This window comes from Sinohyriopsis cumingii, chromosome 1 (assembly GCF_028554795.1).
Source record: "Sinohyriopsis cumingii isolate HCF-2022 chromosome 1, ASM2855479v2, whole genome shotgun sequence".
Classification (NCBI taxonomy): Eukaryota; Metazoa; Mollusca; class Bivalvia; order Unionida; family Unionidae; genus Sinohyriopsis; species Sinohyriopsis cumingii.
Window position 1 is genome coordinate 26317093 of NC_142961.1, and position 25648 is coordinate 26342740.

Here is a 25648-nt window from a genome sequence, read left to right on the forward strand (position 1 = left end):
GAGGGAGAGACACTAAATCTGATCCATACTTAAGTTCCCTAGATTAGACAGAATATGCACAAACTGATATTTAAATTAACTTCAGCGAGGCTCAGTGCAGGTGCCAACATTATGACTGTGTAAGTATTAGAACCAGATACCACAAGACTTTGTACCACAGTATACCAAGGAATTTCTGAATGTACCATGATATGTATCATGGTATACTACAACTGTATTCAGGACCAACCATTTAATGTTCTGAGGCTCGGTCTGGACACTTTTTCGTTTAATTTCCATTTGTCAAAAGCGGAAAAATATCTTGCTGATTTATAGCAAAATAAACACTACAGTGTTTCAAAGATATTTATAAGAAAAAAAATTATCTGGATATAAAAGAAATGAAAATATTTCAGCTCAAAAGAAAATCACAGCCCTCCACCCTTGAAAACTAAATCACCAGTACCTTATAGTATATGAATTTGCTCTATTTATGTTATTTTATGTACAAGTTGCAACCTAAAAGCTGTAACTAATGTAAGATTATTAACCTTTGACAATAGCTGATACTATCCTGACATTAGAGTTCAATAAAAATAGAAAGTCTTGATAGTGATGCCTACAATTTTCAAGCAACACTCGTTTCTTTGTTGTGTTTTCGGGGGTAATGCCATTTCTCAGCACAAGAGAGGCTCTACATATGGGGTGCACAACCCCTGGTCCGCGGGTAGAACTTGTTTTGTCTGGCCCTCAGGACAAATTAAAACAACACAGAAATCTGGCCCATGAACAGTAATTATATTAAACAAATTAGTGGTCTTAGAAAATGCGATTTGGCCATTAGCCAAGAAAGATTGTGCACCCCTTCTCTACATCACGGCCAGAGTAAATGGTGGAGGAAGAACCTGGAAAAACCCTGGTAAGAAACACCAACCCACGAGAAGCTGTTAGCAAATTCATTCAAAGTACCACTTTAAAGCCCCAAAGCAGTCCATGTCTGCCACTGAATTGGATGGTCTAATGAGGGATGAGGCTTCATATCAAAAGACTGATTCACCATGAGCTGGAGTCGATTCTTGGCAATTAAAGAAAGGCCTGTCTCAAGTGTAATCAAACCATCACAACGAAACAGTTGATATCAAGTCTTTTAAAGGAGTGATGTGTTCCACTCATACCACAGTAATAGTAATAATAATAATAATAATAATAATAATAATGACCTTATTTAAAAAGGGTAACGCAATTAGCTAATAACTAATCTACCTTGAGGCCCTCATACAAAGGAATTTATTTATTTTAGCTGCATCTCTGAAGCCACTGGATATATTGGGTTTGGAAGAAGGAAATAGAGTGGGCATTTCTAATCTCAACTGGAATAGTATTCCAGAGCAGAGTTCCAGAGTATATGAAACTTTTTTTAAGTAACTCCTTATTTGGTTTGGGAATTTTATACTGTTTGGTAGACATGGATCGCAGGTGGGGAGTATTACCAGGTAGCCTATACTGGAATAGTGATTGTAAATATTCAGGAGCACTATTATGAGATATCCTGTACATTAATTTGGCTTTTCTCAAACAGATTTGGTCTTTAATAGGTAATATTTTTAACCTACCAGCTAAACTTTCCTTGCTTTCTTTCTGGATTGATATTAGCCCAAATGCTCTTTTTTGAAGATGTGCCAGCTTTGCTGTGTTTTCATCATTTGAATTACCCCATACTGTACTACAGTAGTCCAAATAGGGTTGTATGTAACTGTTATAAAATAGTTTTCTGTGCCTTTCAGGGAGAAAATGTCTTATCCTAATTGACTTTTTTACTGATATGTTTGATATGTTCAGTCCATGAAAGGTTATTATCTACCAGAGCACCAAGTAGTCTATCATGACAGACCATTTGCAAATTTGTATCATTCCATGTCAGACATAGTTCATCACTATCAAGATTTGTCCTTTGCCGTGTTGAGATAAGTAATATTTTAGTTTTACCAGTATTTACCACCATGCCATTACATGTGCACCAGTTTTCCAGTTTGTCTAGGGCATTCTGTAAGAAATTCTCCACTTCTCTTAATATGTTTTCAAGTGGGCAGCCTTCTTGTCCAAACAATTCTAAGCATGTATTGTTTAAAGAATTGATTTCCTCTGAGGATTTGCTGGACATGATTCTAGCAAGAAAGCTGAACAATTCCAGATTTAGATGAAATAACTACATTCATGTTTGCTTCAGTAGGTGTGCGAAGACCATCTTCCTGTGAATTTTTGCTGTTAAAGTTTAATAGCTTGTTTATCCCTGATTTCAAGTGGACTAATCAGAATCAGATGGCACTCTGATTGCCCCAGTTTTTGAAAGATATTGGGGATCAGAGAAGTTAGAGGGCAGGCATACGTGTCTTGAGTGTTCCAGTTCAAGAAGACATCATGGACTACCAAAGCTTTTGAATCAATAACCTGCGGGACAAAGATTGACTGCTTTGCATTCCACATCATTGCAAATAGATCCACAAGTGGTCAACCCCAGGAGGTGAAGATTAGTCTGAATAAAGAGGAGTGAAATGACCTTTCAGTCTGAAATTGCTAATTCTCTCTGGACACTGAGTTTGAAAGTCTGCCTGGAATGTGTTGGACTTGAAAAAGAATGGTCTTGAGTAAAATCTCAGTGAGTTTACATTTATAACAATCTCTACCTCCCTTTGTGTGAAGAGATTACATTCTTCAAATGGGGAAAGGGACAGAATGATCTGAAGATCCTCTAAGACGTGTTTGGTTCCCCATTACCACCAAAAGAATACATGAAAAGGGAAAAGTGTACATTGTTTTCTGCAGGAAAAAGGCTAACTGGAAGAGAAACTAGGAAAAAGCAATCTTTATCTTCCTTCTTACTGTTGTCACTGGCCCTTGGAAACTGTGTTCATTAAGTAAAGGGCTTGTAGGCCTGCTTCTGCTTATAGTATGACTTGGGGTGGTCTTTTCTATTTCTCTAGTCTCCACTCTGCAACAAAGACCAAGTTCTAGGAAGCTGGACTTGTGTAAGATTCAACTCTTTGGGAGCCTGTTCTGAACTTCCTTTATAAGACTGATGAGGTTTGACAAGTTTGATGACTATGACTGTGATCTAAGCGTGGCCTTATTGTGTTCTTTAAGGAGGAAGAAGTGGACATAGAGGCATCTGTTTTCCACAAGTTTAAGCTTCCTGACACTGTTATGGAATTGACAAAGAAATTTTATGCCACTCTGTTCAGAACATGTTCCATCTGCAAAAATATAATCCAAAGATCGCTGAAATACAGTCATGGATACCAAGATGAACAGTGCCCCTAATGCAACAAAAATAGAAACAATTGTTGCATGTCGAGACAGAACTTCAGGTCCATTCGAAATGACGCAGGTTTTGACATCAGTGGCTTTGCAACATCTCTGTTTATCCCTGGGATCTGTCTTTTATCAACCCTTGCTGAAAATGATAAGAGTGTCATTGCTGCAAATAGAAAGGTCTGTTTACACTTGAGTCCTCATGCACTCTAGATGTACAATAAATAAGCAACTCTACCAGCTGTTAGAATATTGATTGGTTTTTCTTGGCAAATAGATTGAGGGATATGGGGACATTGTAAATTGTCAATTATGGCACCATATGAGGCAGACAAAACTGACAGACACAAAACTACAGCAATTGATGTGCAGAAAGATGAGTCTTTTCTGGACATTGCTGGATTAAGCAAGAATGATGGAGCTTGTGAGCTTAAATCTACAAACAACAAAGAATGGAGTGACACCCACCCTCACCAACACCCCACCCAACAATGCATGTGACAAAGAAGCTGGTGAAGATTGCTGAGAAAAATGGCAAACTAGACTGGGTGTCAGCCCATTCTGATATACTGAATCTTCAGATGATCATTATGTATATTCTTTGTGGTGTGGTTATCATACCTGGCATGAAGGGCTGTATTGTTGCTATAGCCAAAGCTGATTCATGATGTAGCTTGTGCCAAGGCCAGCACTGTCCAGCTTCCCCCACCCCACATGAATTGTCAATGCATCATGGGCCTTGAGAGAGCAGGTGATGGTGCTGGACCTATCTAAATAGGGTCCATAACAGCAACAAGAGGCTGGTACTTGACAAAGGCCATTTACTCACAGTTGCTGATGCCAGTTTTATGATAATGAAACATGGCATGATGGGGTATTTTTGCCCGTTATACCTAGTCCTTTCTGGTATTGGTTTTGGCTGTGTCTGAGCTGGTATTGACTGCATGCCAAGTACAGTCCTGACAGAGATCATTTGCTCTTCTAAGCTAGTGATGGTTTATTGATGCTGAGACAGTTTAAGATATTTGTTCACGGTTCTCAGTCCCTCCAGCTGATGATGATGGCAGCTGATCAACCTCTGATGCCATCCCTGTACAGATGTGCATCCATACCAAGTTGGAATTGGTTCAGTAGATGCTGCTGAGGTCTGTTCTGATATGAGGTGATGGACAGGCTGGAGCTGATACCCATAATGATATAATCTGCTTGAATTTCTTCTAGACTTGTTAGCTCTCTATCTTCAAATGTTCTGCAAATAAAAAGATGTTAAACTTGGGCAATATTGGTGGCAGTACTGCTGGTGTCAGCCTATGACAGTGTGTTTGTTCATTTCCACATTGGCATGGAAGCACAGTTTAGTTACCCATATGTATTTTCCATTTATTATGTGCAAATGTGGCAAGCTTGATCTAAACTGCACGCCACACAATTCAGACACAGGTAGCATGCTTATCTTCTACCAGCTTTAAGTGTTTGCATCCCATGCCCTTAGACCTGACCACTGCGTTAACAGCTGTAATAAAAGAGAGCAAAACAGAAGCATATATAGGTGAAATTAGTCAAGTACTGCATGAACTTACAGTGAAAATTGACACTAATTACAAACACAAAGTGTCTATAATAATTACATTAATATAATACTCGACAATTATTTGGCAGAATTCATATCAAAGGTCAAGTAGTTAGATCTGAATTGATGTACTCTACACCGCAGGGGAGGTAATTAAAATGGTACCAACATGTTCATCATCAGACTAAGTTCGACCAAACAAGCATGAATTCTTAATTTCAGATGGAGATAACATTGAAGCATACTTACCTGACTCTATAAAATAGCTCCAAACATAAAAAGGCATAAATGGAAAACAATTTTATGACATCTACAAAAAGCAAGTTTTTAGCATGAACACATGTAATAACACAACAGATAATGTCAGTAACTCAATCCAAAGGAAGATCAGTCTTGTCTGACACACACAGACACACCAAGTTGTTGCAAATAACATACTTAGCAGAATTGGATCTATGGAGAAGTGGAACATGTTGAATTATTATCAGGTAATGTATCTGAAGAAAAATGTTCATGGAACATAGATGACTTGCCAAAGAGCCAGAAATGACCAACTCCAAACCTTAAACAAGGTGACATACAGATGGATGGAGAGATGGACAGACAAGGTCAACGCTATTTACCCTCAAAAACTGTTGCAGAAGGGTTTAAAAATCAGTAGTCAAAATAGATTATAGAATTTAGTAGTTATCTGGGAAGGGCTTATAAGCAATAATAAAAATAGATTACTTCTTAGTATTAAGTAGTTATCTGGCAAGGGCTACTTATAGTCAAAATAGATTACTTTATAGAATTTACGAGACATCCCAGAAAATTTGTTACCAATAGCTATCTTGGTTACTACTAATGACAGCATAATAAATAATCAGACAGAGTTTTTATTTTGGGTACATAAAAATTATTCTTGAAACTTTATAAGTATTGTTTTCAATGGAAAATGGAGAAAAAATACACTTAAGCATACTTTTTCACAAAGTCCACAATAACAGCATCAAGGCCAAGAATGGGATGTCAATCTCCTGACCGGGTTCAAATGATAAATCAAAGTAAAATTCATCTCCAACTGTATTATTGTTAAGCCATTAATTGAAGTAAATTTCATCTCTAACCTTATTGGGAGAAAAAAGAATGCTGACACCAAAATTTGTTCACTGAAGTAGTGAGGCAAAGTCCATTTTAAAACAGATTATTTCTCATTGGGCATTAAACCAATCAACAAGAATTGATATGCTGTAATTATTTTTGTTAAAAGTATAGAGAGGAGCAGACATGTTTCTATGCAAAACAATACATCATTCTATTGAGGAATTGGGAAAATCCTTTTTTTTTGCATTTTGCCATCTATTTCATTTTGACTTTTTATTTCATGTAAATGGTCTATAAAATGAATTTCAATCTGTGTATTCTGCAATCTTTAATGACCAATTCTTATATTAAACTATCGTCACCAAGGATACATCTTTTGCTTCTCTTCATTTTGTAAAACATCTATCAGCTGTATAATATTCCGATGCTTCAGTCTTTTCAACAACTGTATTTCCCTGAAAGAAATCATGAATTGTAATTATGTAACACAACTATTTCAACAACTGTATTTCCCTGAAAGAAATCATGAATTGTAATTATGTAACACAACTATTCCAGCAAATGCATGTCACCAAAATGAAAGCATGAAAGGTAATTGTGCAACATAACTATTCCAACAACTGTATATCCCTGAAATGGAAATCATGAAAAGTAATTGTAACGCAACTATCCATCCCATCATCTATATATTTCCCTGAATTTATTTCAACAACTGCACGTCTCTGAGATAAAAATCATGAAAGCAAATTTTTCAGTAAATTTCATTTTTCAAAGAATAGTTACATGATCTTATTAACATTTGGAACTAAACTCCACTACCTCCCCAACCCAGCCATCCCCAAGACAAACATCTTTTCCATCGATATCATATGAATGAAGTGATATAACTCTTTCAGGTCTCTTCCACTTGCTGCCACCAGGTGGTGCTAGTTTTAAGCTTAGCAATACATTAACTAATATGCTCAAATTTACAGGGAGGTTGGGAGGGTTTTTAAATAATATGATCAGGTAAGTACTCTTGATGACACATCATTTAGTGAAAAACATGATCCTTGATCACATTAATATTAGGAGAATACATAATATGAGGAGGGAATGCTATCATCCAACTTATATTACAGGCATCCTTTGAGGTAAGAAAAGCAGGATTCCTTACATGAAAATTAATTCACTCTCCTAACCTGAAAGCAGCACAACCAATGGTCATGTGGACCATGACAACTATTACTAAGAACAGAATTAATGAACACCCCTTAAAAAAAAAGTAATGGTTGAATCCAGTGAAAGAACTAAACAACTGCACAAGAAGATGTTGTGATGATGTCAAATGGGTCTGGTGGTCATCTTAATAGCAGCTGCTGAACCCACCAGATTCAAATCTCATCTCTGCAAAGCTAAATCACAAAGTTAAAAACTTGTCACAGTTGACTGTGCATGCTAGCCAACAGCTTCTATTGTGTCTTGATCAAGACATTATCTTGGTAAATAAGGTTCACAGAGGTCACTCTAACTTCGTGAGCTGGAATCTTCATAAAGCTCCTCTGATCTTTGGAGACTTCTGAGAACACAAAGTGTTTAATCCTCTTCAGCCACAATGATTGCCTGCTGACAGCACCCTATTCATGGGTACAAAGCTTGTTTGTGTCCATAGAATCATGGAACCATCCACTTGGAACTGGAAATGGCATGTAACTTGCCTACCCTGCACGCTGAAGCTGAAGCTATAGTGCAAGAAATTGTCTTTATTCTTGTCAACAAGGCAGTGAGTCAAACTGGTATGTTATAATTTCATTAGTTCACACCTTATATCATTAACAAATTATGTTGAGACCCTAATACAGGTCAAACCCATATTATCTGCAGAAAATTACCCACAATGCATTGTGAAGATCGAGCGAAAATGTTCTTGAATTTATACACTGCGTAGGCTGTTGTATGCGAAAGTCACAGCAAACTGGCATTCATTTACGTAGTAGAACTAGGCTCTCACGTTGTCAAGGGTTTTAACATTCATTTTAATTTTGTAATGTATTCTTTTCTAAAACACTTGATTACAACACAAAGACTTTCTCATTCACATCCTTTACCTCAAACAATAAATATCAGCAACACCAACATTAAATTCACACAATCAGTATGAAACCTAGGTGTTACTTTGGACAGTACTCTCACATTGCACCAACATGTCATGAACATATGCAAGGCTGCATATCTTGAGCTGAGACGCATCAGCTCCATTTGCAAATATCTTTCAGCTGATGCCACTAAAACAGTTGTGTGTTCATTAGTACTTTCAAGACTGGACTATCATAACTCAATTCTGTCTGGTTCATCTCAATATCTACTCCAAAAACTTGAAAACACAGCTGCTCGGATCATACTTAGAATACCATGATCAGAGCACACCTTCCCACTGCTCTGTACCATACAATGGCTATCCATTCGATCCAGAATCAAATACAAAATTTGTTCTCTGTGCTACGTTTCACTGTCAGACTCTAGTCCAACATACCTATCCGACCTCACCCATGTGTACACACCAGCAAGATACTTACGCTCCTCTTCTGACAATCGTATCCTCATTATTCTCATTATGAAAACAAATTCATATGGACAGCGTTCTTTTGCATACCAAGGCCCAGCAATGTGGAATGAATTGCCCACTGAACTTAGACGCAAAGACACAGTGATCACATTCAAGAGTGCTTTCAAAACTCACTTATTTCGACTGCAAGAAGAAAGTTAAAAACCTAATAATGTTTCCTACCTTAAATATTCTCAGCATCTCTTTTTATGTTTTCTAATTTCATGGTGTTTGTGTTTGTAATCATATCATTATATATGTTTTTTATCTTACAGGTGTTGTCTAATGTTGTAAAGCACTTAGAGCTTCTAAAGATCAGGCCCTATACAAAGTACTCATTAATATATTTATGGTAAAACAGATTATTTGCTGATGTCAGCTTTTTTCAAGAACCTTCTTTTGCTTGTACTCATATGTACATCTACATCAAAGCACAATATTACTAAAATCAGCACAAAAATAAATTCTTTAAAATAATGTGAATTTATAAACCAACTTTTCTTATTTCAGTGCAAACACTATTTTATCTATTTCCACTCCAAGTGTAAGGCTTGGCTATCTTAATTCAAAATATTGTAATCAAAGTGACTTAAGCACTTGATGATTAGATCCCACATTTCAATTTCAAGGCAAATTAATTATTTTGTGGTTATAGAAATGAGATGTTCATACTGTAAATGTCATACATGAAGTAAATGTATATACGGACAAGGGTATAATCAAGTTTTCAGTATGCACCAAGGGCATGAATGACCAAAACAATTGTAGATAAATCATTAAGGCACAAAAATATGGACTTGCCTTGCTTTTTAAAATAGGAAGGAAAAAAAATCATTTATCCCAAAACAGACTTGAAAATGAATGGTCCACAACATCTGACTATGGGTTTTGATCTGACCTGATATACCCTGCCCCAAATTAATGATTCCACTGTAATCAAATTTTGTAAAGTTTGATGGGTTATCCTTGGTAGATCACTGTTTTAAAATTAAAAGTATGTCTCAGTACAAATATTTATTATGCTTGTATATCGTAATGTGTCAATATTATTAAATTCTTATGTGTATTAATGTAGTACTACTTGTTTTTTGCTAATTCTACATCATTATTATTATTATTATTATTAGTAGTAGTATTAATTTACAGCTACAGAACAACCCAGTATTAATATTAGTATCCCTACTTCATGTATAGGGTACTAAAACAGTCATATCACTGGAATAGCTTTTTCAGCATACTGTCATAAAGTCTTAAGATACTGCATACATATCCTGAACCAAATAGTTTTCTTATTCAGTACCAATATAAAGCAGTAGAATATATATATATATATATATATATATATATATATATATATATATATATAACACAAAATTATATATCTTATGCACTATAATTAAGACATTTTTATAAACATACTTTTAAAGCTAACAGATGTATGCACCTGCACAACAGCATTCTCAGTTTAATTCTTCCTGTCAAATTATCAATGTTGATTTATGGAGAAAAAAATTCCTAATATGTATACATATTCAAATTCTAACAATCTCTGGATTTAATAAATGAGAAGAATCCAACATAAACAGCGGTATTACTAAACCATGCTGAAAACTTTTTTTTGCATTGCCGTCATTGAAGACAGTTATAAAATATTTGGACAATCAGAAAGATTTGTTGATGCTTGTGGCGTTTGCACGTATTGGGGTGGGGTTCTTCCAATATAATTTAATTAAATTATGATGAAAGTTCTACCCTGGCTCGTTAGGTTAGAAAGTTAAATTAGTGACAAGATAGATTTACAGCTCTGAGCCCCCCAGTCAGCAATGCCGACGGTTAAATTATAGAGAACACGAAGATGAAAATTCAATCAATAACAATTTAATAAATTCGAATTATTAAAAACGATAACTTCCAATCACTCGTCTTTCCCTCGACCAAGTGACAGCCTAATTCATCCCGTGATTTACAGTGTGAGTTTGATTTTCCCCCTGTCCTTGCATCTACTCATTTATTTCTTTCCCGCTGATTCCTTCCTTCTTTCCGTTCCTCTAACTCCTCCTTTGTCTCCGTTTCCCTCTCTACTATCTCCTCCTACAATTTCGCTCCCAGACTTCAACTTCTCCTGACTTCTCTCCTTTCTTCTCCTTTCCTCCGTCTCTACTATCTCCTCCTCCAATTCACTCCTAGACTTCAACTTGTCCTGAGTTCTCTCCTTTCTTCTCTTTTCCTCCGTCTCTCTATCTGAGACTACGGGACCAAACTATAACTGGTCTGTCCCTCAAAGCTTCCTGACTTCTCTCCTTTCTTCTCCTTTCTTCCATCTCTCTATCTGAGACTACGGGACCAAACTGTAACTGGTCTGTCCCTCAAAGCTTCCTGTGAAAAACCACAAGGCATTAACATATGTTTTATCGAATCTCACCTCACACTATATCGACAATTAATCATCTGATAGCTATCACTGTTTCGGTCACGCATGCATACACATCGAAATTCCCACACACTTCTTGCAGGGTAAACAATGGCGTAATAACACGGTTTCAGCAAATTGTTATGCAGACATCAATACATTGTGTCACGTCAGTATATACACATATATATTTAATCTCATCGTGCTATAATCTGACAACAATCAGATGCATGTCTGTACATTACAAATATTCAACAATGGCAAAATCTATAATCATATGAACATATGTGTCAGTCTACTATAAAATACCCACATAGCAAAGTACAATATTAACTCTTATGATGGCTAGCAAGCTATATAATTCTTTACAAATATCAACTCATTCCTTCAAAATATGCAAACATATTAATAAAACAAAGTAATTCTTCGTACTACGATTCTAGTAATAATAAAGTATACATACAACCTACAATTAAAATGCAGTCGCATTCCACAAAGACCGAACAAATATCAAACTGACCTTATTTGAAGCTCTCTGTACTTAGAATTTCCCGCTCTAAGATTTTCCCGCCAATAACGAATGGCTATTCGGAGTTACGCTAACCTCCACTCTGGGTAATTTCTCTCAGCGAACTAACTTTTGCCGGAAGAGGCGGGGATGTCATTCTGCCCAAATCAAGGTCTCTCCCCATCTCGATTCTGATTGGGTGGCGCTGTGCCCCTGTCCAATCGTCTTAGCGGCCAGTTCAACCTGTCTGTTTGCAGGGAAAGAAGTTAAGACACTCCCACTTCTTCAGGCAACTTCTTTTGATCTTGGAAAACATTTTGACACCTAGGTGATAATTGGCTATCGGGCGGCCTCCCAACTCCTATGTCCGGCTCTTCAATTCTAGCCACAGCAATCTTACGTAACGGATTAGTGCTAGCCTTCGGCAATGTTTGACATCAAACAATGGCCTGTCAGAATTACCTTGATTATACATGTTTCAAACTGGGGCTACTCTGGGTTGGGGTAAACATGACAATGCTGTACATGTAGCTTTATTCATGACAATATATTATATGTTAAACCTTGAAAATCCTGGCAAGCATTCTCAAGTGAAAGGACTTAACTCTGCAGCAATGGGTAAGATTACTTGGAGATGCATACAGGTGTCCAAACAGGTTAAATTCTGTGATATTTTGTCAAGGATCTTATTCTCACCCAAAATGTGAAGTATAATTAAACAGAAGTTGTACTTAATAATAAGCTATCTATCAAACATAATTTTAGAACATTTCTGTCAGTGCATTTTATAAACTTATTTACAGATATGCTTGCATGACAGTTAATTGTTTATTTATATGAATCAATCCTGCTGAAGAAAACTACATACATTAAAGAATATCAAGACAGTTTGTCTAAATTTATTCAATTTTTTTTCTTCCAAAAGTGAAATGGTGTTCTCAAACTAGTGCACATGTTCACCAGTTGGAACAAATTATTGTAATACTGATATTTGTTCACTTTTTAAAAAACAAAAGTAAATGTGATAAAGGAAAAGTTGACCTCATTTACATGTTTCTGTCCCAAAGACGGAGTTTAGAACTACAAGGTAACTAAATTATATCTTAAAACATCCTAAATATTTTGTCAGAGTTAACTTAATACAGACCGAAGTATTTAAATTTTTTGAAAAATTTCAAACTACGGTCACATTTGTATTGTTAATTTGGGCTGAACATTCTTTCAAGTTGTGCTGGATGATCTTATTTTTGGTCCAAGTATGGCCAAAGTGACTTTGGGATGAAATGTCTATAAACCATAGGCTATGATATGCATCTACAGTAAAACCCATCTTCACTACCCAAGGCTCCAATGTGATAACCCTATCTACACCTTAGGGGATTGAACAGATATACTGGTGCTTTGTCCTAGCATCCTCTATTAGATTTCATGAGTTGCCTCCCTTAGTACTTAATGCCAACTAACCAATAGCATGGTGCATCGTATATCAGCCAAAAATGGTGGGGGCAATTGACCTAAAAGGTACTTTTGAAGTTTAACGTCAAAAGTATGACTATGTACCAGAGGGAAGCCATTACAGCTGTATTTGAGTGAAAGGTATTTGTGCAAACACAGACTATCAATGGATAATTGCTTTCTAATCTACTTGTCTCAATCACCTTGAAATGGTGTTCAAATTTGAACAACTTAATTTTGATTGGATGCGATGGCTTGATGCCGCATCCAATGAAATTCACAGACCTGAAGCACAGAAATATCTGCTCAATACGCCAAGGTGTAAACAGGCTTATCATATTGGAACCTTGGCTAGCAAAGATGCAGTATAATTAGTCCTACAAAGTAAGATTTATCACGTTATTTATGTTTTAGTGCTACATCTTACTGCCCAAATAATGGCCTTGTATAGCATGTACCAATATCAGCTGACATTGGAACAAGTAGTCAAAGTTTCAGAAATGTCTCACACACTTGGAAGCACATATCAACACTCTTCCACATATTAATGTGTAATTAATACACTTACTGTGCTGTTTTTATCCTGGTGGAATCAAAATCTGCCACTAGCAAATGGATGCATTTTCATGATCTGTTGACATACAATTGAATTTGTTGAAATGCAATGGTAGTCAAGGTCTGCTGAAGTATGTTCAAGTAGGTTCATGTCAGGAGATATGCTTCTTGAATGAAATGAAATGCTGCTTATAGTTCCAATAGGCATGATATATTTTTATTCGTTTTGTTAAAGAATAATACTTCAACTTAACCCAATTTCAATTTTCCTGGCCTCCATCGCTTTCCAGCCAACTGAAATATTGGCCAACCAAACTTGAAAACTGGTCCATTTCCTTGTGTGAGAATTTTAATTTATTTGGAAAAACACATCAGAGTAAGTAAAGTCTGACTAATGCATTATAGCTTTAATTTGTAGAAAAGCGCCAATATGAGCTGCCAAATGTGTGAGATATTCCTGAAAAAAATTTGACTTTCTGTACAATGTCAGTCAACACTAAAACATACTACATTGTGCCGTCATTTAGGCTGAAAGACCTCGACGCCCAAAACATAAATATCAAGGACGAAGTCTTACATTGTAGGACTACATAGAACAATTGTGATGAACTATAGTTGAAAGGTCGACAAATTCTTCACAGTTGGGTACATTTAGACTGTTGGTATAGGACGACCTTACTCTCTAACATGTACTTAGATTGTGCCAAATGAAAGATTATAAGCCTATGAATTTTACCTTTGAACATTTTGTTCTCCATTAGGAATTTTTCTTAACTTTTTCTTTTTAAGGATTTTAACTGCACGTCTGATTAGGCTTTCTGTATCCAGAACTTCTTTAACTTTTCCGTACGAACCTTCACCGAGAACATCGCCCATCAAATATTTTCCAATATATTTCGCTCTGCGCCTTCTTGGATGGTAAATAATTTGGTCGGAGTCAACGTGATGGATGAAAGGCAAACCAGAATCCAAGTTATCATCATCATGGATGAAGCTCATGACATGATCTGCGTCAAAATTGTGCAATTGGTCAGAGTCTAACTGAAGGAACTTTTGCATTGCATCATCTTCTGCCATTCTTTGGTTTGCAACTTATCAATGTTCTTCTTAAGTAATCAGCAAAGGGTTCCGGTGTTCTCGAAGGAAGCTAGTAGCTGCCATGTTTATTTCAACTCAAAACGAGATTGATCACATGATATAAGAGGAGATTACTCCACTTAAGTTTCATTTTCATCGCTATTGGAATGTAATGATTGTCTTTGAAATAGTTTTTAATCATGATTTACAGATGATTTATATTTAAGCTTTTGTGGTTAATAAGACAACATGGGACCAGTTAATGCGCAATAAACATTAATTATTGGTTATGTGCAGTAACTCTGGATGGCCGCAGACGATACAAAATCCTTACATTTCAATATGTACTCTGCTATTTTCATCCCAAATTATTACACAAGAGTATGGATAATTTGCGCGGCAGTTGGTGTAGATCGTCTAGTTTTAGATAAATCGTCTATCTGAAACGCGTGAAAGAAATATTTTCAGTAAACAATAGTTCAAACAAACCTTTAACAGCAAGGGTAGTGATGTGATGGAGTGTAAATTAAAATGAAAAAAGTCTGACAAGAGTACAATAAAAAAAAAACTGCCGAGTTAAAAAAAAACAAAAAACAATCAACTGCTTGAAGAAACTATTGACAAAAGAAAGTTAGCTGACTAAATACGTAAACAACAGAAACGGTGTATTTCTTCTTTCTCTATATATGCTCATATAGTGACTGTTAGACTGTTTTGCAATGGATGAAAGTGACGTCAGTAGTTAAGGGGGATCTTATAGGGTCAATGGGACTTATCATTACAAATACCCTTGGGACAATATAGGGTCTATGTAAATTTAACATGGAGAAAAATCGTGGGACAATATAGGGTCTATGGGAATTAACATGGTCAAAAACCCCTGGGACAATATAGGGTCTATGTAAATTTAACATGGTCAAAAAACCCTTGGGACTGTATAGGGTCTATGTAAAATTGAAACAGGGAGGGTCTCTATCTATAAAAAATAAAATAAAAAAAAGGGGTAGGCAATGGAAAGGCTATCTCTTTTCGAGAAATATGGCTGGCCCTGAAAAGGGCCTTTGGGTTTTCTTCTTCTTCTAATTTCTTCTTTTCTTCCACCAAGTTCTTATTTTATCTCCTACACTCTTCTTCTCTTTCTTTGTTTTCTTCTCCTCCTCTTCTTTCTTCTTCTCTTCCTCCTCTTCTTTCTTCCTCTTTTCATTTTCTTCTTCTTTTTCAATTTTTTCGTTCCATTTGCGTATTTTTATTCTTTCCTCTTCATCCTCCTTCTCCTCCGTGATCTCTTTCATGACACCACTAATCTTGTCCTTTGCTTTCCTTAAGTTATTAATTTCCATCTTCACACGATGGGGACTATAGGAATAATGGTCTTCAACCAGTCTTAATAGCATCTGTTCCATTATTCCTAAGTTGTCTAAAACGTCTTGCAAGGTTTGTATTTTGTCGATTTGGTTTGACGCCATCTTCTTTTTATTCTTTGCAGAATGGTTTGAACAACGAACACTGTGGGTTCTTATAGTGAAAGCGCGGACGTGAAGGAAAACACCCCCCTAATAGCATAAAATTGATCTTACCTAGATCATGACCGAACATCGCGCGTACGTGAAGGAAAACATCCCCCTACTTTCTCATTTCATATAATATAACCACAACTATACTCTCCACATACGCTAAGAAACAATAAAGAAACCCATAACACTGGACAACAAATTTTTACAAAAGTCATGTTACTGAAATAAAATTAGTCAATTCTGATCAATTTTTATGTGCTGAACACGAATATGACAGTCAAATTGCAAAATTGGCTCTAGTTTTTTTGTAATCTGCAAGAAATTAATGTTTACATAACGAAATGCATTCCAATAGTAAAAGGTCAACTGTAATAGCCTACCTATAAAAAATCAAGTCATTGACTACATCTTAGATTTCTTCGCCTGTCTCTTGTACAGCTGTTCGGGAGCATCTCTGAGGAGTGTCCAGCAGTAGTCAGCCAGCATTGTAGTGGACCATTTTCCCTGGTATCTTTGTTCCATTGTTGCGATATCTTGATGAAAACGTTCGCCGTGTTCATCACTAACAATACCACAGTTGCTAGGAAAGAAATCCAAATGGGAATGAAGGAAGTGAATCTTTAGAGACATATTGCAGCCAAGTTTCTTATACTTTATCAACATGTCTTCTACTAGTTCCTTATAGTTTTCTGCCCTAACATTTCCGAGGAAGTTTGTAGAAACTAGGCGAAAAGCATTCCATGCTTGTTTCGCGTCACCTTCCAGCAAGTTGTTGAACCGGTCATCTTTGAAAAGCTCTCGAATCTGAGGACCCACAAAAACTCCCTCTTTAATCTTTGCTTCGCTGAGTCGAGGGAATTTTTCATGCAGGTATCGGAATGCTGGCAAAGTCCGGTCAATGGCTTTCACGAAGTTCTTCATCAAACCTAGTTTGATGTGAAGGGGTGGTAGCAAGATTTTCTGAGCCTCAACCAGAGCTGGGTGTTGGATATTCTTCTCTCCAATGGCTACATTCTGCCTGTGAGTCCATTCCTTCCTCATGTAGTGCATTTCCCTTGCTCGGCTATCCCACTCGCATAAGAAACACATGTATTTTGTATATCCTTGCTGCAGTCCCATTAAAAGGGCAACTACCTTCAAATCACCACAGAGGTGCCAGCTGTACTTGTTATACTCAATGGAATTCAGTAGCTGCCTTAAGTTATCGTATGTCTCTTTCATGTGGACAGCATACGCTACTGGAATAGATGGAAGAATGTTTCCATTGTGCAAAAGCACAGCCTTGAGACTCAGTTTCGAAGAGTCCACAAATAGTCTCCATTCTTGTGGGTCATGAGTGATTTTTAAAGCATTCATGAGGCCCTCAATATCGGAACAGAATATCAGATTACTTTCCTTTCTGAAGAAAGGCTCCAATTGCTGGTGGCGCTTTCGATATGCAGTAATTGTGACATCTTCTTCTAGAAGATTCCATTGTTGGAGTCTTGATCCTAGCAATTCTGCCTTGTTCTTTGATAAGTCCAAATCACGAATCAGGTCATTTAGTTCTTCCTGTGTTATTCTGTGTGGGGTTGATGATGCACCACAGTGAAAATCTGGATCACTGCATGCTGATGGACCAGGAGAAGAACAGGTCGACTCACCTTTGTCTTCGTCAGATGAATCAAGAGAATATTCTGCTGGAGGTTCTGGAATAGGAAGTCCCTCACCATGTGGAACTGGTCTCAATGCAGACGGAATGTTTGGGTAGACTATTCTCGACTTCTTTCGCTTCGTTATTCCGCCAGAAAGAGGAGGAACCAAGCAGAAGTAACAGTCATTTAGGTGGTTGCTTGGCTCTCTCCACACCATTGGGACTGCAAACGGCATTGATGACCTTTTGCAATTCAACCACTGTGAAAGCTGTGTTGTACATGTAGCACAGCATATATGCGGAGCCCAAGGCTTGTCTTGGTCACCAACCTTGCATCCGAAGTAAAGATGATATGCCTTCTTCACTTGAGAATTGATACTTTTCTTCTGGTTGGCAAATGTCACTTCCCCACAAATATAGCAAAAATTGTCCGCGGTATTAACACACTTTCGAGGCATTACTGTTCTTTATTGTACGTAAATGGATAAAATAATAAGTTTTATGTAACAGTAGCTTGAACTGTCTCGCACAACGTCTAAAATATTTTAAATGCTGGACCTATCTGATTGGGCTTTATATAGTACACTGCTTACGTCAGCTTCAGCAGCCGCCTGGCATTAGTATAACAGGCCTACACATGTATAGTACACTGCTGACGTCAACTTACTTCAGCAGCCGCATGGCATTAGTATTGCATTGCATCAGAAAATGATGCAATCAACTGTGGATGATGTGAGCATGATGGTATTATGCAATGTTACATCATTATTCCGGATGTTGCTGCAGTCCTACTGGAGAAATTTACACAGTGAAACATAGAAAATGAGGTATATGAATATCTTCAAAACGAGAGCCAATACAAATTTTTCACGGTTATATTCGTGTTCGGCACACCAAAATACTACAGATTAGGGCCTTTTCAAGTCAGTAATGATTTCACTGTTGACCAGTGTAATCTACTATTCACACTTACTTCAGCATTTACAATTACAAACACACAAACACATACACTTCCACTATTAATAAAGAGTTAGTGTTTATATTCACACTACTCTACCTGCACACATTGGCAAATCGATCGTTATTTCTTTTCTAGAGTATTGGGGTAGCCCTGAAAAGGGCTGTTTTGTTTGGAACTTCATGGACACCTGGTTAATGGTGGCACCTTCCAGGCATGGCGCCACATACACATCGTATCCCCCAGTTACTTTTTACCTTTTGGGGGGAGAGAGCAGAGGCAGGATATGTCGCTTCAGAATCCCAATTTTCGCTCTCTCTGATTTTGAAATTTCTTCTCTCCTTTTCCTCCTCCTCTTCTTTGTTTCTTCTTTCCTCTTTATATCTTCTTTCTTCTTCTTCTTCTTTATATCTTCTCTCCTCCTCTTCTTTGTTTCTTCTTTCCTCCTCTCTTATCCTTCCCTCCTCGACAATGGCTTCCGCGGCATATTCCAGATGCACATGAAGCTCCAACAGTTTCTCAAGTCTCGTGTTCATTTTTTGGTGTTGATCAATCAACAAGGGTAGCTGGACTGCCGAACGAGTTTCAATTTATACTGAAAGCGCAGACGTGAAGGAAAACATCCCCCTAATAACATAAAATTCATCTTACCTAGATCATGACAAAAAAAAAAACAACAACGCGCGGACCTAAACGAAACACTCACTCACTTTTTATGCTACCCATTACTATTTTAAAATTTTTTATAAATCACTTCAATAGACTATCCACATAGGCAAATCAATCCAATCTAACCCCAAATATACACCTCAAACACTAAGAAAAGATATCATTTTAATCTACTATCCTTACCAACTTACGTGAGCGCTTACAAACACAAACACACAAACTCACAAACACATACCCTCACATTTTTTTAAAGCAAGAGTTAGTGTTTATTTTCACACTACTCTACCTACACATTTTGGCAAATCTATCGTTATTTCTTTTCTAGAGTATTGGGGTAGCCCTGAAAAGGGCTGTTTTTTTGTTTGCTATGGCATTCTTTTTTAGTTTCTAAGAATGCGATGTCCTCTGAGGATAGACTTTCTGGCGATAGGTCTGCTTCTTCGGAAAGAGAAGAAGAACTCTTTGGTGTCGATACGGCAATCGACAAAGCCTCTGTCAGGTTCAGGTTGTTGCTGCTGTTGTTGTTGCTGCTGTTGCTGCTGTTGCTGCTGTCTCTGAAGCCTGTACTTCTCTGTCCATTCTTCTTTTTCCCTGTTCACTTCTTCTCTGAAGAGCTCTTCTATTAGGTCTTCAGTGATTTTTAGCATTAACACATTCTCTATTTCTTCTGGCTTTGGTATCAGACTGTGTCTGACCCTATGCAAATTCACGTAGGCTTCGTTGAGCTTAGCTAGTTTGGAGCACATCTTCTTAGGAGGATGAGTCGACAATGGATGGTTAGACTGGAAATAACCCCGGTTCTTAAAGTCAAAGCGCGGACGTGAAGGAAAACATCCCCCACACGGTTTTCGAGCCGCAACGTTTAGTGAGTGTCATGAGAGGGATAGTAAGAAATGAAAGAGCATCAATCCAACATTCTTATAGCTAAACAAACCACAAAGGCATTTTTTCATAGCACAACATTTTTTATTCAAAAATCACTTAACACTAAACAACAACAACTCTAACATTTTTTAACAATAATCCAACACTATAACATCAAACAATTTTTTTCAAATCACTAACATTTTTTCTCAATGTATAATCTACTTTGAACAAGGCTGACAACGTTGTGAATTAAATCGTGATTTCCACTGTTGGAAATCATTAGGCCATTGATGGACACTACGTTTCCTAGCTTGAGACAAAAGATAAGCATAATGGTCACAAAACCATTGATCTACTTTCACATCATTTCTAGCAGAAGAACGAGGATCGAAATGAGTCACTAAATGTTCTAAGGAATAGCCCAGGCTGCGATGATGCAGAAAATACACACAATACTTTCCACACACCAAGGAATCTGTGCCTTGTAATTTCACACTATTGAAACGGGTGATCTGAGCATTTCTTCTCATAAAGTCAATGATATCGTCTTCCAAAGGGGGTAATCCGTACGAATCGAAATATTCCACACATCCTTCTTGAGGAAAGTAGACGGCTACCCAGTGGGTTCCTGGGAGATGACTGTCGTCCGTGTTGATCACGTAAGCTTGATGGTCTTTAGGTTTGCGATGAGGGAGTTCATCTTTAGCACAGACGACAGGATTCCAAGAAGCCGTATACGAACTGTGGTTCAAAAGGTAATGAAGTTCCCAGGTATCCATGTTGTTTTCTTCTTCACAGGTAATAATAAGTCGTCAATTCGATCCTGACTTTTTGCTTGAAAATGTCTGACGAATAAACGGTTATTCGTTCTGTTTCCTCACTCTGATTCAGGAGAGCTTCGATACGATGGATCTCTTGAGTGGTTAATGGTGGACAAGAATGTTCACGCAAGTCTTTATACCACTTGTGCAACACGTCTTTGTCCGAGATGAGACTCCAAGCTTCGTCCAGATACTCGTCCAATTTTTCTTCTTGACTCAACATCAGGCATTTATCGTGTTGAATTTGACTGGGATGATCGTTTTGACATCCATAGCAATTTTTCTTGATCAATTCCGTCATTTTGTCGACCAAGTGTTTGGCAAAACAGGAGACTAAATGGGCTTCTTGTTCTGGCCATCTCGACTTCATCATGATCACTTCTTCTTTTTCCAGGGTCTCCTCACATTCCATATCCAAAGTTTCTCCACTAGGTAAAGAGGGATAACAGTCTTCCATGGCTTCTAGTAATCTAGAATGACTTCTCTCAAACTATTGATTTCTATGGTATTATCAAATTCGGCATACAGGATGACGTTCACCGTTACATCAGGGTCTCGGTTTGCAAACTGAATTTCCACACGAATTTGGCCGGATTTTACAGGGTGGAAATGTCCCTCGTCGCTGCCTTGGTCTGGAGTGAAATCGAAAGCCCACAAAGCATAACCTCCTGCGTAATCCTCGTACGTAATGCCATGACTGGTGTTGGTTCCTAACTGTCCGGTGGCTTCGTACAGGGACAAGTACGATCTCAAGTAATTCTTCTTCTCAAAGTCAGGTTCGAAAGGTCGGGTACACAAGGTCTTGCCATCGCGACTGACTTCGATCTTGGACACGCCAAAGTGTTGAAAGTAGAAAGGATTTTTTTCGACAGCTCCGTTGAAGGCTGTATTCTCGACGATACCAACGATTAAACGTTTGGGTAGCTGTCCTTGGAACAGATGATCTTCGATCATGGATCGCTGTCCCTTGGGAATGGTGAAGGTTTTCACTTCCACGCGTCGTATGGGATACTTGGCGGTCGTTCTGCTCAACGTCTGACTGATGTCGTTTCCCACTTTAGGTAACACTTCCACACGGCGTACGTAGAGCCTGGCTTCCTCGATGACAGTTTTGCAAACAGTAGTACCTATCAAATGGAAAGCGGCACTGCTACGATTCAGTCTCAGGCGAACATTCACCCCGTTTAGCAAATATTTCTCTTGCAACCACATGTCCAGATGTAAACGATCCATCAGTTCTAAACTTTGTCCGTTTTTGATTTTGTCTCTTCGTCCTACAAATCCGTCATTGTTTGGTGTTTTGCTTGCATCAGTTTCGAATCTTTCAAACTGGCCTGCTTCGTCAGCTTCCCATAGCACACAGGCATTGAGATGAGTGTTCTTGGCATCTATTCCGTACGTCAAGAGATTTTCCAGGTACGTTCGATAAGGGTAAGTATCCATGCTGCTGCTGACCAGTTTGTTGTTCAAGTACAAGTCCACTCCGCTAAACAAGGAATGCATGAAATTGTTGACGGGAGCTATTACCTCATCGCCATCTAGGGTCGAATTGTCCTCATCGACAACTTTGACTTTCAAGTACAAGTAACTGCTATTCAGATCGATGTAATCTTCGGGCTGTCCTTTGATTTCAAACTCGATGGGAGCTGAGGCTGTCAATGAGGAGACGGGGTGAAATTCCACCCACTGGGATTCTTGCATCGTCATCATGGTGGGGGGCATGGCAAACAGATCCAGTTCCGTCTTGGAACAGGCGCATGACTCTCGGTGCATCATTTTTTTGTTCTGTTCTTTCTCAATAATCGAAAACGTCTAAGTCTCGAACGGTTCTTCTTTACTTGGCCTTTCTCGCTTGAAGTCTGGTGAAAGGGTGTTTTCTTCGTTGTCTCTTTCTGCCTTGTCCTTGCTGAATGCCTGATTCGGTAGCGTGCAGGGCATTTATAGGTGTGTCTCGTCGGCCTAAAATGTCTTTGCCCGTTTGCAGCAAGACATTTTTGCCTGCCCTCATGAAGGCTTCTTTAGGGTTTTGTTTGTCGATGATGACATTTTGGAGAAATTCTTTGCCTTGTGTCAGTGCCGCATCTTTCAAGGCGTGCAATCCGCGTGTCACCATCGGTTTCAACACCGGAGCCACCGAACGAAAGGCCGATTTTAACATGTCTCCTAAACCGTGTCCTCGCTGTCGAGCAACCCCTCGGTACACTGGATACATGACTTACTTACGAGTCGTGAGAAAACCGTTTTCGAAAATGGAGTTTCATCGTGACTTTTCCTTTGGTGAATGGAATATTTTGTCCCAAATCTCCTTTTATGGTAATGTTGACTGTGTCCAAATACGACTTGCTGACAGGCAAATAGTGAGGATGGACAAATTCACGGTGGACGTGGTAAGTGTTTCCACCTTCCTCGTCAGCGTTTGCGGCAGAATCCACTTTGAAAGGAATGACACGCAGTAACGGTACGGAGGTGTGTCCCACCACGTTGTACTCCACCACATCGGAGTACACGAACATCAAATTCAGTCCTTGGTTCAGTTCTACCGGGGTACGAAAATACTTGGCAAAAGAATCGTTGTCAGAAATGACTGGTAATTCACCTTTTTCTTTTTCTACTTTCTTCCTCAGCTCCATGTCACCGCCCAACATGTCAAACAATTCAGGACAAAATAAGAAAGACATGATTTTGGGCCCCTCAGGAAATTTCATCAGGAAGCGACGAGCTGTTTTGTGGTACTCCAGGGTGACACTTTTTTTGACACTTTCCAAAGCTTTCAGAAACACACCATTAAACCTGGTGGCTATGGTGTTGACCAAATATTGACCACTAAAATAATAGCCTGGGGGAATGAACAAGTGATAGGTGGTCCACTTTAGATTTGGTGTACGGGTTTTCTTGTCATATTTGCTATGGGTATCCATCCACTGTTGCATTTGCTCGTCATGAACTTCCACATCAAATTTATTTTCATTGGGAAGGACATTGAGGACTTGGGTCGGGTGAATCATTTCTACTAAAGCCACTTCTCAATGGGCTTCGTGATCTAACTGGATGGCCTGAGGTAATTTAGCCGTGTAACAGCACAACGTGTGGTCGACGTAGCTGCCTCTGCTGTGTGAAAGGGCATGATGGTCACTTCTTCTTTTTATAGTCGATGACTTGCGAAGCGTCGATCCAAGAATCGAAACTGGGTGGATATCCTTTCCAACGTACTTTGACTTCTTTGACACGTCGTTTGCCCACTTTACGAGTTCTGCGTTCGAGAATGCTTTCGATGTCGTACACGTCGTCTTCTTTTTTGGTGACACGTTGTAACTCGGGTAAATAAAACGTTCCTTTGAGCACTTCTCCGTTCATGTCTTCCAATTTATAGACGGCAGGATGACGGCCATGCACTCGTCCAGTGACGCGAAACAGTTCGGTCGTCCAGTTAGGTAAGTAACCTTTGTCAAAAGTGCGTTTGGTTTTGCCAATGCGCACCCAATCTCCTACGGCCAACTCTCCACTTTTCTTGGGGACAGCCCTCGTCGGGGACGTACCGAACAGACGCTCAAACACCAGCACTTCGTTGTCGGGAGTCACGTCTTGCGGGGCACGTCCGATGCTTCGATGGTAAGATTGGTTGTACGCTTGCACCAGGTGTGGTAAGATGTCGATGTACTTCAGAGTGTGGTGATGCGTAAAATATTTCCACATGCGTTCTTTCAAAGTGCGTTGAAAACGTTCCACGATGCTGGTTTTGGTTTCGGGATTCTCGGTGGTAAAAAAATGAATGTCACGTTTCTTTAATTCTTTTTGGAAAGTTTGGTTTAGAAATTCGGTGCCTTTGTCCGTTTGCCATCGAAGAGTGTGACGACCGCTTTGTTTCAACACCCGTTGTAAGGCTCGCACTAACTCGCTGCTGGATTTGGAAGTCAAGGGCACGACCCAGGCAAATTTGGAAAAGACGTCGATGACACAAAACAAATATTTGTAGCCACGATTGTAGCTGGCCAAATGAGAGACATCGGCTAAATCGGCTTGCCATTGATGATCGATGCCTTCCACTCGGGTGCGACTTCTGGCAAACTTGCGTCGAATGGGTTTGTGTAAAGTGTAGGTAGCTTGTTCTTGTAACCATCGTTGCACTTGAGGTAAACGGAGACTTTTCAGTCGAGTTTTGGCAGCACGATACAATTTTTGAACTCCTGCGTAACCTGCAGGATGTGAGGGATCGTAGTAAATGCTGGCTAAGACTTTTTCCATTTTTTATTTTGTGTTGGCGTGTTAATAAGTCACCCACTCTTCGGTGATGCTACTTTGGGTGGGTCGAAAGGGTGGTTTGGAAACGGATTTACGTGTCCGATGGGCTACGGGAGTAGAAGTCGAATGTAGTGGTGGTGGTGGTGGTGGCAATGGAATGGCTTTGGTCTTCTTTTCTTTTTTCGCTTCTGGTTTCCCTTCTTTCTTTTTCACTTCTGTCGAAGGAGGCGTGGACATCATCTTTTTAACCCAAGCTTTCATTTCTTCTCGTTGGGGTGTAGGGGACGGGGTCAACAAGGATGCTGCAATCTTACTCGAAATGGGAGCTGCTGACGGTGTTTGAAACACTTCGCGCATCTCTTCTTCCTCAGGTCTTTGTGGGGTAGCATCTCTGGTGACTCTTGGGGATGGTAA

General features: G+C 38.7%; 1 protein-coding gene across 1 annotated transcript in view; it reads right to left on the reverse strand.

Annotated features, from left to right (window-relative positions):
- Positions 1 to 14623, reverse strand: part of LOC149806576 (serine/threonine-protein kinase STK11-like) — a 64462-nt gene extending 49839 nt beyond the window's left edge. Inside the window, exons 1-2 of the mRNA XM_089954877.1 lie at positions 14193 to 14623; positions 6316 to 6399 (exon numbers count right to left, since the gene is read on the reverse strand). Of these exons, the coding sequence (XP_089811003.1) occupies positions 6316 to 6399; positions 14193 to 14533 (425 nt within the window). The 5' untranslated portion in view covers positions 14534 to 14623. The remainder of the gene's footprint in view (positions 1 to 6315; positions 6400 to 14192) is intronic.
- Between the last annotated feature and the right edge of the window lie 11025 nt (positions 14624 to 25648).